General features: G+C 35.3%; 1 protein-coding gene across 1 annotated transcript; it reads right to left on the reverse strand.

Annotated features, from left to right (window-relative positions):
* Positions 1 to 5,276: 5,276 nt before the first annotated feature.
* LOC18434797 (bidirectional sugar transporter SWEET4) lies at positions 5,277 to 11,362 on the reverse strand. The gene is made up of 6 exons (XM_088873832.1): positions 10,999 to 11,362; positions 10,377 to 10,413; positions 9,394 to 9,610; positions 7,493 to 7,654; positions 6,987 to 7,106; positions 5,277 to 5,635 (listed from the first exon to the last, which is right to left on the reverse strand). The coding sequence occupies exons 1-6, from the start codon at positions 11,039 to 11,041 to the stop codon at positions 5,399 to 5,401; spliced, it is 816 nt and encodes a 271-aa protein (XP_088729958.1). The 5' UTR covers positions 11,042 to 11,362; the 3' UTR covers positions 5,277 to 5,398.
* Between the last annotated feature and the right edge of the window lie 3,050 nt (positions 11,363 to 14,412).

Below are 14,412 nucleotides of genomic sequence, written 5' to 3' on the forward strand. Positions count from 1 at the left end.
CTAGCCTAAATCATCAAGCACAGTCCGGTATCTGCAAACATCGTTTGCTTAGTATGGTCCATGAGGGACTACACTCCCATTGAGTTCATGTTTCACTAAATCATTTCATTTCATTTTACAAGCACTCATAAAGCCTTTAAAGGTCACATAAACCCAATACTAACAACTATACTACATATGGCCTCTTCGAGGAGGCAAACCCTTCATAAGTCACTTCAAGGGGGCCGCCCTCCACTTGTTTTTATCTTTAAAATTCTTTCTCTGCCTACCTATCTCATTGTACTTTATTTATCTTGTCTTACTTGATAAAACCTTAATCCTAGATTTATCTTCCAATATCTATTTATTTATCTTCTCTGACTTGATAAAACCTTAATCCTAGATTTTTCTTCCAATATCTATCAAAAAGAAAACCGTGCTCCTATCCCTTGCTATACACTCACTTTCAAGAAAAATATGAACAAAACTCCAACATACCAGCTAACCTAAAACGTAATATTTTCCTTTACAAAAATAAAGGGAAACAAAACTGATACATGCTCGAGTTTATTTCTTTCTGTCCTTTTGTAGTTCAGTGATAAAATCGAACTTAAGATGTAGTGTTGCTAATGTCAATTAACTCAAGTCCAAGCCCAGTTCCTAGGAAGGCTCATTATCAAATTCATTAGAAGGAGCGAAAATGTACACACAAAATCATGTGTACTATCACTTATGAGGACGAAGGCATGAAACAAATACTAAAAATGAGAGAAAAGAACTCAAAAGAGATGAAACGAGAGAATAAGACTGAATTATGTTCATTTATCATGAACATCCTTGGAAGGGTTGAAAGCATTAGGATTCTCTTCCATCTCAATGGGGTGTCTATTCATACTTGTTAGGGTGCAATTTTTATCGGTTACCACCACCTCCTCTAAGTTGATCTCCCTTAATCTTGCTTTCCTCTCTTCTAATTGTTGCCTTGCTGATTTGTAATACATAGCATAGACCAAAAGCTGAATAGCCCCAAGCAGTCCATCCAACCCATTAGGGATCTGTGCCATTTATGTGAATTCCTATGAGCCAATCTAGTTTCAAGCTTTTTAAGGGCAATTCAAATAACATTATGGTACAAAATATCAAATCAAAGCTTACACTTTGAAAAGGAGAATACCTAAAAGTGGGCTCATGCATTTGTCTAGGGCTATTCTAATAACAAAACATTTATGGTACAAAATATCAAATTAAAGCTTAAACTTTGAAAAGGAGAGTACCCAAAAGTGGGCTCACGCATTTGTCTATTACAATAGAACATTAGTGGTTACCAGATTACTTAAAGGGTTAGGGACATAATAATAATAATAGAAATTGTCTATACAAAGACCATTTATCTTTTGTACAAGGAGGTCACAACCATTTAGTGATAGGAATGGGGCAGGGGTCGTCGTGGTAGCATCCTCACACCTAGTCACTACATTGTAGTTTTCTATTCTTACCACTAACAAACCCCCCCCCCCCCCCCCCCCCCCACTTTAAACAATCTAACTGCTAATCTATTTTAAAAAAAAGGGTAGGGGCATGTCTTCCTCATTGAACAAAAATCTTCGAAGTCCCTGACTCCTAAGGTTTTATTTTTAAACATTTTATGACTTGACAGTCTCTATAGAATCGTCAAGTTGAGTAGCTTGACTTGGGCAAGGGACCCTAGTCACTGCCAACCAGTGTTATTACGATCAGATCAGTTACCTAACCAGTAAGGAGTTTTCAAAATCTAAAAAAAAAATAAAACTAATATTAGAAAAACATAACATATTTATTTTTAAAAAATGTCTAACTTTTTTAAATGGCCCAAATTGTTAGAATTGGCTGGTCTGATTACCCCAAACCAATCATGCATTGGTTTTTATTAGTTTTTACCAAACATTTTTTTTTTTACTTTGGACTCGATTAGCCAAGGCTCTAGTTAACGATATGATCCATCGAAACTGGTGGTCTGATCCAATCTTGATAACAATGCTCTCATTCGGAATCCTTGGTTTAAAAACCAACATCAAGGTAAACAACATAAATAAAAGTTGGGGTTAAAATTAGTTACAAATAGGTCAAAGCGGATGAGGGCATATGGTGTCCTGCAAATTCCAGTGCCAAAAGAAGTTAGCGAGAGTACAACGGAATATATTCAACAATTTTAGTCCTAATAACCATTCTCTGCAACACACAAAGACATACGATAGTGCCACTTAGTTTAGGAAATTCCGCACTTTCATTTTCACTTGCGACATGTTCAACACTTTCCACCACGTCATGTTAGCATAACTTCTGGATTATGGAGAGAGTGTAACATCAATATACATCACATATATACAGGTCATCTACGGTCCATTCTCAACATCGATGCGTAGATGAACATAGCTCCAATTGAATTATCACCTCGTACTATGGTGTAGCTCTCCAACCGTGGTGATGATGTGGAGCAATAACGAGAGAGAGAGAGTGGATTAATGGTTATTGCATACATTAGCATCATCGTAATTTTATTCCAACTCTTTGGAGTTGGCTACATGAATTATGACATTTCATTCTGTTCCATCAAGGGTCAAACCTTTAGTGAGGTCATAAATCGTTATATCTTTTCTCATTGTTCCAAGCTATATTCTTTTGAACATATTTCTTGCCTTTTTTTTTACTAGAGAAAAATAGTGTAGAAAGAGAAAAGAAAGAGACCATATAACATGGCATTGCATATAGACACATAAGGCAAAAAATAACATAGAGATAGAGAGATTTTTACCAAGATAGAGAGAGGGGAAGCTTACATGAGAATAGTTAAGAAAACAACGATGCTGCCTACAGTAAGTGTGCGCTTTGCATAGGTATGTGCAAGCAAGAGCACCACAACCACAATGATGGCTATTCTACTAATCGCATGTCCATGCATCTTGATGTCGAGATGATCAATTAGAGGATATTTGAGCATCAAACAACCTCTTCTAGTGAAATTTTTGAGGTGGGCTCTAGGTTGATTCTTTAAAGCGTCAGCTCTTTATACACTTTTTCCATTTTTAAACCCTTGATATTTTCCCTTTCAATTAACGATGACTTACTCTTTGTTTGGTATTGCAGAAAATCAAGAAGAGGAGAACATAGATGAATTCGATGATGAGACCAGAGCCATTTGTGGTCAGGAGCAGCATGCTATGGGGATGAAGCATAGGCATGCCATACACAGTCCACATCATGCAACTCAATAGTGCAACTAGGTAAGGCACCGGTGAGAATTGCGCCACCTCTCTTTTCTTGTATATCTTCACAAATGTAGGCCTACACTAACATACAAAAGCACATACATAAACCCTCATGCATAAATATGACACTCATACATAACTGAGCATTACTATAAGCATTTATGCCTTGTTTCCTTACCAACATACATACATATGTGTGTGTACGCGTTCCGTGTGCCTGTGCGTGTGCATGTGTGTAATCGACTTAACACAAACTAACACAAGCCAATGTCGAGAGAGCTCAAAAACTTACATCGGAGACAGGAAGAGGGACAAGGCTAGCATGTTTCCTGCATTAAACAGACACAACTAATTACAAAAAATTTAGATTTAAATAAAATGTTGGTGGACCAGTTTTGTCTGGCTGTAACCTGATCCACTCCAGGTTGAAGAGAGGCTCTATCCAGGCCAGTTATGGGACGGGCCTCATAAACCCAAAGAAAAGAAACATAAAAGGTCAGGAAAAAAAAGAAGGCTGGGCAGTCCGGCCCTATGACTGCCTGGGCCCAAGCTCAGCCCTTTGAGCCTGGTCGCCTAGCACTCGACCACTTTACTTTTTGTGCAAGCACTGATGGAAACCGATCCACAACATGTTTGTCTTTGGCCATTTTTAACCTCGCAAATACCCCCATGGGTTTAATCTCAATGAAATTACCCTTTTCTTACTGGCATTTAATGGTAGCCAATAATATACCTACATAGTCAACAGATTTACCCAAACATGACCTTACCTCTAACCGCCAATATTGAATAAATTGAGAAGTAATCCGTCAACAGGAACAATGCCCTATGTTAGAGGGGTATTCCTATGGAGAGACCTCCCACTGTAACATGGTGGTTCGCGACTCGTCCGCATTGGATCGAGGGAACCATCGTTTTCAACAACGAACGATGGTGACCCTTGGATTGATGATTTAATCATCATGGACGACATGTTGGAAATTGGTGGGTAAAATGTGGCAGATAATGATAGGTTCTCAAAAACATTTGAAAGAATAATAATATCTAGTATTTTTCCCAAGCAAAATTACTAAGAGGGCACGATCCTGCACTGATCCAACCACGTGCAGGGTTGTCCCCCTCGTCAAATGATGAGAGCTGTTGATCTATAGCTCCCGCTCATGGGATAGTTGGGATAACCCTATTCATTGATCCAACGGTACGCAAAGCCTCAATACACGAGCCTAGTGGATCTTCCATTTCCATACTTATAAATAAGGTGTCATGCCCTCTTAGTTTCTACGCTAGGTAAGCCTAGTTTACTTCATGCTTTTTCTTTTTCTGTTATCGGTCCTTTGAGGGTAGAATTTCGTGAAATTTATTAAATTCCCCATAATAAATAAACAATTTAACACAATACCCATATTTTTAATTTAATTTCAAAACGCCACTAAAAAAAGAATTGTTTATAAAGGGTCATTTACCTTTTATATAAGGAGATCACAAATATAACCACTCATTAGATGTGAAATTGGATGGGTTGGGGTGAGTCATGATGTCCGAGAAATTTTTTTTGAAATTTTGTGTCTAATCAATGACACTCTTACAACTGCCTATTTTAAAATCTAAGGGACGAATAATTGTGACCTCTTTTTACAAAAAATAAATGTTCTATGGACTCCTCTAAAATTTCACTTGTACAGAAGACTTACCCGGGTCCCATTCACAGAGAAAGTGCCACTCCACCAAACTAAGATCTAGAACTCCAAACCATAAGGTTCACACTGACCGACCGGAGTAGGCTTGAATTCTAGGTGTAGCCTGCTTCCAAACGTCCCCGAAGTAAGAAACTACCCCAGTTGTTCAGAACCAGGTTGTTCACTGTTGGACCTGGCCAATTTCTAAGTCCAAGGGCTACAACCAGGTGGTTCACTATCGAGACCCAGCCGATTTCTAAATCCCAATGCAATTTTTTTTTCTTTTCTTATTCATAATTTTGTACACCTCAGCCATGGCAAACAAGTAAGGGAAAAAAAAAAAAGTTATCAAGTTGGATTTAGCAACAATCAAATGGAAGGAGAAAATGTCCCTACGACATATCCATTTATATTCATGAAGGACTGAGGCCTGAACCGTGAACAGAGAGAGAGAGAGAGAGAGAGAGAAAAGAACAAGGATAAGAAGGTGCGTTTTGATTATCTCTCTTGAACATGGTTGGATGTTTGGAATGAATTGGGAGTCTCCTCAATTTCAATGGAGTTTCCATTCATATTTGAAGGGGCCACACTTTTACTTGCAATCACCACTTCTCCCAAGTGCACCTCACTTGCTTTTGCTTGCCTCTCCGCCAACTGACGTTGCGTAGATTTGTAAAAGCATGCATAGAGCGCAAGCTGAGCCACCCCAAACAATGTGCCCAAGCCATTTGGGATCTGCACCATTTTGTATTTCATATGAATCAAGCCCATTTTGATGTCAAACAATGTTTCGAAGTCCAGATTCGGGTTCCTACTCAGTAGGGGTTCGATTCCGAATCGCCCAATCCAACTCGTGCAGTTCTCAACTCGGATTGGGCTATATATAAAAATAAATAAATAAGATTGGGAGAATGGGGCAATTTTGGGGGTTTTTTGAACCTCAAATACCCTGCCCTTGACCCAGTCCGAGTCACGCAGTTCCGTACCTGGCTCGGATCCGAAACCCGTATTTTGGATCCTATTCACATCTAGGTATATAGAATCAAGATTTAGATCCGATATTCGGATCAGGATCGAAAATTTAGATCTGAATTATTATTCGGATCAAATCTAGGTACAAGTGGATTTGATCTCGATCCAAAAGGGTTATTAAAATAGTATATATATATATATATATATATATATATATATATATATAATATGTAAGACTCCAAAAGATCACTATTAAATTTGACACAGATCTTTATAAAAGTTATCATATGGGTGTTGGATTTGACTTTTTTAGAGATCTGTGCCAAATTTATTGGTGATCCTTTAGGGTCCTACAAGCATGGGTATGGGAGGGTCTCATAAGATCATTTATATTTATATATATATATATATATATATATATATATATATATATATATATATATTATTTATCTATTTATTTATTTATTTATATATACTTTTAAATGCTTTTTCCCATTCTAGATTGGATTGTAGAATTGATTGGATCTAGATATATCTAGATCCGAATCCAAATCTAGATGAATCCGGACCCGATCCGCTCCAAACAATTCTCAACCAAGCGATTTTTTAATCACTGCACCAAAATTATTTTCGATGCTCTCACGTCTAGAAAAGCTCGGGAAATGGATTCCATATTCTTGTCTATTGACCTGATTATAGCATATCCATTTGTATAGAAGTGGGATGATTATGGCATCAATAACCATGACTACTACTATAAGGTGGTCCAAAGTCTTATTTCACCATTACTTCTACTAAACTTGTTGTTCGTACTAATTACATCTCACCTTATCTTATTTTCATCATTTGCCACCTGACTTGTGACCATTAACAATGGCAATAATAATTATAATAAAAGTATTTAATATAGCCACGGCTTCATGCAGCCGCACATCAAATCCTGAAAAGATAATAATAATAATAATAATAATAATAATAATAATAATAATAATAATAATAATAATAATATTATTATTATTATTATTATTATTATTATTATTATTATTATTATTATTATTATTATTATTATTATTATTATTATTATTATTATTGAAGGGGATATAAAATTGATTACCGTGATGTTGAGGTCGAAGCGGATGAGGGCATAGGTTGTCCAACAAATTCCATTGAGCAAGGAGGCGAGGGAGAGGGTAAATGGCATGTATTCCACGCTTTTGGTCTTTATCACCAATTTCTAACATCCAAAAAACACACAGATCACTCCTCATATATATATATATATATAAATAAATAAAAAGAAAAAATATATAATGATATCATTTACATTAGATACAAGGTGATCGCAATTAATCTTGATCATTAGATGCGAAATTAAATGTCAGCATTTATTCTATTGACCATGCTCAAAGTTCAAAACAAATTTTTTTCGAACTTTATAATACACCCATGCTATCAGATTTCATATCTAATGGTCATAAATAATTGTGATCACTTTATACCAAAAATAAATAGTTTCATTTTATACAATCTCATATATAAACACATTAATATGTAGAATTTCAAATTTCTACATTTTTGCTATGGCACTAACCCATAGTTTTAGAGAGAGAGAACGCTTACCATGACAGAGAGTGGGGCAACATACATCATAGTGCCAAAGAACATGCATAGGCTCCCAACAATGAGCGTGCGCTTTTCATGTGAATGAGCAAGAGAGAGAACCATGACTGCGACCACCCCCACAAAAGTGATCTCCAGAAGTAGGTAGAGGAACACTTTCAGCTGCAATTCAAATACAGACTTTGTGAGAGAGAGATTGATTCTGATTCCTAAGCACACAATAGGCATGAACAATGGGAAATGTAAAAAAGAAATAAAAAAAGTGGAAGCTTTCATTTAACCAAAATAAAAGAGAGAGATGGAAGCTTTCATTTAACCTAAAAAAGAAGCAAGAGAGAGAGACCAATGTTAGAAAACAGTACCCGGGAGTAGAACCTGGCCATGGGCTTGGTCCGGGTAATCGGCCTTAACCGAGTAGGTCCCGGCTTGGCTAAAAAGAGTTAAAGTTTTTTAGAAAAATCTCAAAAATCCTAATAAATATGAAAAGTATGTTTAAAGTATAGTTAAATAAAATACATATAAATAATATTTAAAAAAAAAAGTGAAAAAATAGATTTTGAAAAAATCAATTTATGCTCAGGGGTAGTTTAGAAATAGTTAAAAAAAAATAAATTAAAAATAAATATTTATAACCAAAATACTTCCCAATTTTTTTCAAAATAATAAAAAATATTAAAAAAAACCTATTACGAACAAATTTCTTATTTTTTGGATTTTTATAATTTTTTTAAATTTCTTTTTCTAGGTTCTTTGCTTGACCACCCTAGCCGGACAGTGGCCGGTTCCGGGTAATGGTTTTGCCAACACTGTGAGAGACAGAGTTTTCTACCAGCATAAAAAATATATGGAATGGGAAAGAAAAAGGACAAAAATGGAAGATTTAATTTGCCCACCAAAACAAACCTAACATGCATCACCATGCCCACAAAAGTGATGTCCAAAAGTAGGTAGAGGAACACTTTCAGCAGCAAATCAACTACAGCCTTAGAGTGAGATAGAGAGAGCACATAAAAGACATGACAAATGGGAAATGCAAAAAAGCCGAAGCTTTCATTTAACCAAAATAGAAGCATCAGAGAGAGATGGAAGCTGTCATTTAACCAAAATAGAAGTATGAGAGAGAGAGTTTTTTTAAACCATAAAAAAATATGTATACCTCTTTCTGTAAAATTATTATCCCAAATAGCCTCATTATCCCAAATAACCTCATGGTCCTATAAAAAGCCCTCCAAATAACCTTTTTTTATTTTTTTTTAAATGTCTAAATTACATAATTTACCTTCTTTTTTTTCTCATAACTTCATAATAAAAATCAAGTTTGTAATAACTCTTTTAATTTACTTGTGGGGTTCACAAAATAAGAGAGAGATGCATTCGCGGACGGTTGCCAGAGAGGAAACGAGAGGTCTATGGGTGAGGAAGAAAGAGAAAGAGAATGAGACCTTTTTTTAGGATTTGGATAACACGGTGATTAAATAATAATAATAATAATAATTCTATAATTTGGACAATAGAAAAGATAAAGAAGGATTAAACATCTTTTTTTTGTTTAACTTGGGGTTTTATGGGATATTTATAAGGCCAAAGGATTATTTGGAAATATAATTTTAGAGTGGGTGTTTATGCTTTTTTTTTTTTTTTCTAAAAAAATTTATGAAATGGGAAAGAAAAAAAAGTCAAAGATAGAAGATTCTATTCGCCCACCAAAACAAATTATCATGCATCACCTGCATTTTTACTGGTCCAAAAAAAACTAGCATGCATCACCTCAAACAAGAGAAACCCAATTCAATCAAAAAATGACCAAAAAAAAAAAAAAACTCAAATAATAAAAACAACCAATCTAGATAGATAACACCCAAGCAGCAAATCCTAAGAAAAAAGCGAGCACTATAACTTACCCTTTGTTTTTTTGCAGAATAGATCAAGAAGAGGAGCACATAAGTGAGTTCAATGAGTAGACCAGCTCCATTTATTGTGACCACCAAAGTGCTATGAGGGTGGACTATGGGAAGCCCATACAAAGTCCATAGCATGCAATTGAGAAGTGTTGCCAAATAAGGTATCGGTGAAAACCGCTCCACTGTTCCTTTCTTGCATATCTGTATGAATGTTGGCCTGTACATACACATACATACATCGATGTACATACATGCCATGCACATATTTTATTCTACATCTATGGCTTCTCTAGTGGCACTAACTTTAAGGTATAGAACGGAATGATGGATTTGTTGTCAAAAATATGATTAAAAATTCTGGAGGAAAATGCCTAGATAATATATTTTCTTATATTAAATGGTGTTTTAGAGTGGGCCTTTCATAAACAATTTAGAGCAATGGAAAATGTGGTTCTTGGGAAAATGACCAACATGAATCGTCCATTTGATGGCTGGGATTGTATTGTAAAAGTGGCTACATTGTTGGCTAAGTTGAAAGTAGTGATTTAAGAAACCTGACATACCCAAGTTCGCTCATAAACTGGTTTAGAATTGTTCGAGTCAGCTAAAAATTAGGAGACCATCAATTGTAGCTCAATTTTTAGTTGACTCGAACTGGGCGAATTGGGCGAATCAGAACACCGGGGCGTGCCTATATTTAATACCCCCGGTGTTATGTCTATATTTAAAAAAAAATTTGTTAAATATAGACAGAACGCCGGGGTATCTCTACGTCGAACTGGGCGAATCAGAATTGGACCACTGTCAAACCGGGCCGATTCGGATTTTCAAAAGGCTTCAGTGACAGGCTATGAGGATGTTATAAGGGTGACGAGGTGTTATTGGATATTTCCCTCAAACAGTTGCATTTTTTTGAATAAAATACAAAGCAAATTCCAAATGGTCTCTTGTATGCTTTTCCAATTTAAGACTCGAAAACTTACACTGGAGAAAGGAAAAGGCACAACGCTATTATGTTGCCTGCAACAAAGAAACATAAATAAATAACTGTTAGTATGGATATCTATCAATTACTTCACAAAATCACACAATAGAAATAAAAAACCAACATCCTAAACCCTCGTACAACTACTAAAAAATAATTCTTAAAAAAAAAAGAGCCCTTAAACTTTCAACCATTTTAAATTCCTACTAAATTTCATAGCCATTTCAATTTTAAAATTTCAATCTACAAGCCCAACTCAATGCGCCTCAAAATGCAAAACTACCCAAAGACCCCTAATTCCTCTAACCATCAATGGAAAAAAATACTGTTGCACCCCTTTTTATTTCAAAACTAGCAACTGTAAAAGAAATCAACCACTGCACAATTAAAAAACACCCCTTGTGTTTAAAAAATGAAACTTTCCTCCTTATACTCATCTTGATAAATAAGAACGTCAGTTTTGCCACTGATTTAGAGCTCAGAGACTCTCAAAAATGCATGGCGTGCTGAAAACATTGTAAAATGCTTCCCCATAAAACAAAAACACTGCCAAAACTTTGGCGAGTTTTTGATGATCTGCCTATGCAATGGTAAAAATACTTGGATGGATAGAATTTGACCTAGGATGCCCACCACTGTGCGGGCTGTATCTGCAGATACCATTGCCTCTAGACTGTGTTTTGAGAGAGAGATAGAGATGGGTTGAAGAGAAATGTGAGTCGAGGGATAGAGAGAGAGAAGGGTTGAAGAGATATGCGAGTCTTTCTAGTTTATATAGAGCGAGGAGTCTTTCTAGTTTATGTAGAGCGAGGGAAGGAGGTGAATCATTAAACTATTAAAGTGAAAGAAGGGGAAGATAAAAATAAAAAATAAATAAAATAACAGATATGCATAAATAAAATTGTAATTTCTTCTAAAAAGCTTTTATAGGCAAATTATATATCCCCCAAGATGTAACTTCTTGGACAACCTCTCCCCAACTACTCTTTACTTCATTCGATAAACTGTTTTGTGTAACTTTTACCCCCCCCCCCCCCCCCCCAGCAAAAACTTAAGGTCAAATGAAGACCAAAATACCCTTTTTTTTAAACAATCTCTTTTGTTCTATGCAGTCCAACACTTTACGGCAACAGTCCAGTAAGTTTGACTTCTGGAATCCAAGTGGTCCGAGAATAGTATAGAGCAGTCCGACAATATTATAGCAACAGTCTGACAATAGTATAGAGTGGTCCAACATTTGACATGTCTCGATCCAGGATTTGATCTTTTAGATGCCCCTCTCCAATCCGGCATTTGATCTTTTGGATGCCCCTCTCTAGTCTGGCAAATAATAAAGCTGTTCGAAAGTTCTTAGTTTCGATCCAGCAGGGTTTCTTCTGAATGTACTTCTTAGGTCCGGCAATTTGGTAATATGGTCTGGCAATTTAGGTCCGGCATTCAATTCGACGATTGAAGTAGCGGTCCAGCATTCTTAGTGATGAGAATGTGACATCAAGATGTTGACTTGGGGGGTCTTTATTATAAAAGCTATTTTTGGGTAAAAATTGACTTTGGGGGTCTTTATTATAAGGGTGCAGTTGGCATACAGATGCATCCATAGCTGTAGAGGTAAGGTGCACCTTCAAAATCTATTTTTATATCTAATTATAAAAATATATATAATTTTGATGTAAAATGTATATAATTTTGATGTAAAATGTATATAATTTTGATGTAAAATGTTCTTAAGATTATCTCAAAATCTATTTTTATATCTAATTATAAAATTTTAAATTTAAAAAATAATTAAAATCAAGTAGATCTATAAACATATGATAATCTTGAAAATAGATGGTGTAGATACTATGTTGTAAAATGAGCTATTTTCTAAGACTTGATATCTTTTTATTTTTTATAGTCATACATTTTGATGTCGAAATCAAAGGGTTTTTTCAACATTAAAACTATATTTTTCAATGGATTTTTGAGGTGCATCCGTAGTGCTACATTATAAGATTGCATCCTTATATAAATTTTAAGCTAGTTTTGGGTAAAAATTGTGATTCAAATTAGTTTGTGCGGTGAAGGATGTATAAAAAGGTGAGTGAAGGGGACTTTTAATGAGTACCTGGATTTGTTTTCCAACTTGCAAGCATGCGTGGATTGATGTATTCTTTGGGGGTGGAGTTAATGTTTTAGTGGATGGGGTTATGGCACTATGTCCAAGACTCTCAAAACCCCCACCAATCTTAATTGCACATTCACGGTTGGCTTTGCATTTTTCTCATCTTTTGAGCCGGTTGGCGTGTCTAGCTGTCACCTCTTGGATAAAATCCAATCTCAATTTACTTTTCTTTCAATGTATTTCTTGTATAATAAAATGTCTTTTCATTTTTTTAGTTATATGTTAGATTTTCAATTTTTTTTACTTAAATCGATCTTTATTTCTTTAGATTTCTAAACAAAATATTTACTTTGTTTTCTGTTAATTTTTTTAAAAAAATACATGATTTAACTTCTAGTGTGTCAAAATATTGTTTTTTTTGTTTTACATGTTGGTTTCAAACTTTAGTGAATATGGTTTTTCATTTAATAGGATTGAATGCAAGGAAGCAAAAAGTAATAAAAAAAGCAGTGAAAGTTTATCCACTTCTTGTGAGATTCCCATACACTAGGCAGATGCATGCTTACAACTGCATTTAATGGTTGACTGCTATCCTCTACAGATTTAAAATATAATTTAAATGATTAATGAGTGTTACATCGTTTCAAACATGCACGTAGCCACGTATCCATATATACTGTACACACATGTTGATACATACATACATAGATTCATACACATGAAGAATAGGTTGAGGCTTTATAATATCCGGTAAAGCCTCTATTCAAAATTCGGAGTTTCGATATCGAAAACCGTCAATTCTATTTTTGCCTCATATTATGAAAATTGAAGTTAAAAAAAGGTGTTGACTGATCCTTAAGCTCTTCAAATGGATGGTCTAGAAAATATTTTACGAGATAATTATTTTTAAGGTTCATATTCATTGTCAGATCCATGATTCTCGAAACCTAGATCATTCATTTATGAAATTTTCCAGCACTAGGATTATTTTTTTTTGAAAAATTAAGACAGAATTTTCTGTGAGTCAAATCAAGATACAAGGTGTATAAGAAATGAAAAAAAGAATTGATGGAAACCAAAAAATAAGAGGAAGTAATGAAAACAGGTCACCATCAATGAAAGGCAATTCACTATCCCCTTTGGTTAAAGCATCGGCCTCGTTATTGGCCTCCCGGTAGCAATCACGAATTTCAGTATTTAGTACCATCAAAATATCCCTAATCTCGTGAAAAATAGACTTTAACCTCCATAGAATATTGGCTCTCATTTACTCCCAGCTATAATATTTGTCGAGTCATCTTCAATAATCATATCTCCCTCCAACCTTGAGATCAATGTCAGTCCTTCCAATAAACCTTGAGCTTTGGCCTCATTCGCTATAGCAATACGACAAGGGCTTGAGTATGAATACATGATGTTGCCCCCACTATTTCTGATGAGTCCACCAAAAGCATTAGAACTATATTTTTCGGCAAGATTCGGGGTTCTTCCCATTAATGCACACAATCCTCCACATATCTAAACATGCATGTGAATACATGTTAATGCTTAGGATGATGGCCATATGTTGGCCTCCTTACATATTACAGATTTTTATTGGTATATGGTTGTATCAAGCTTATATTTACATACACGTATGGTTATAATGCTTGTTACGGCATTCCCAATTGTAGCAGTCTCCCTCTTTCACTCTCTCTCTTTCTCTCTATAGAATTGGAGAGATTTACATGTCATGGTCTTGATAAAGCCTTTACTAATCTCATCTAAGTGTGCAAATGCAATGTAAGCCCTTATGGCAATGGGTCTATGGAAGCCCTAGTTGGGCTCTCCCATCATTAGTTTAGAACAAAATTCATTTAAAGGAAAACATTGATGTAACAGTGTGGATAGAATAAGGCCTAGGCTTTATATTAAAAGTTAAAGCCATACC

This window comes from Amborella trichopoda, chromosome 1 (genome assembly GCF_054954075.1).
Source record: "Amborella trichopoda isolate Santa Cruz 75 chromosome 1, AtrichopodaSantaCruz75HAP2 v2.0, whole genome shotgun sequence".
Lineage (NCBI taxonomy): Eukaryota > Viridiplantae > Streptophyta > Magnoliopsida > Amborellales > Amborellaceae > Amborella > Amborella trichopoda.

Coding starts and splice junctions, on each gene's coding strand:
- LOC18434797 (XM_088873832.1), bottom strand. CDS start 11,041: ATGGTATCTGCAGATACAGCCCGCACAGTGGTGGGCATCCTAG. Junction 10,414..10,998: donor CACAGTGGTGGGCATCCTAG/GTCAAATTCTAT, acceptor TCTTTGTTGCAG/GCAACATAATAGCGTTGTGC. Junction 9,611..10,376: donor TGCCTTTTCCTTTCTCCAGT/GTAAGTTTTCGA, acceptor GTGTATGTACAG/GCCAACATTCATACAGATAT.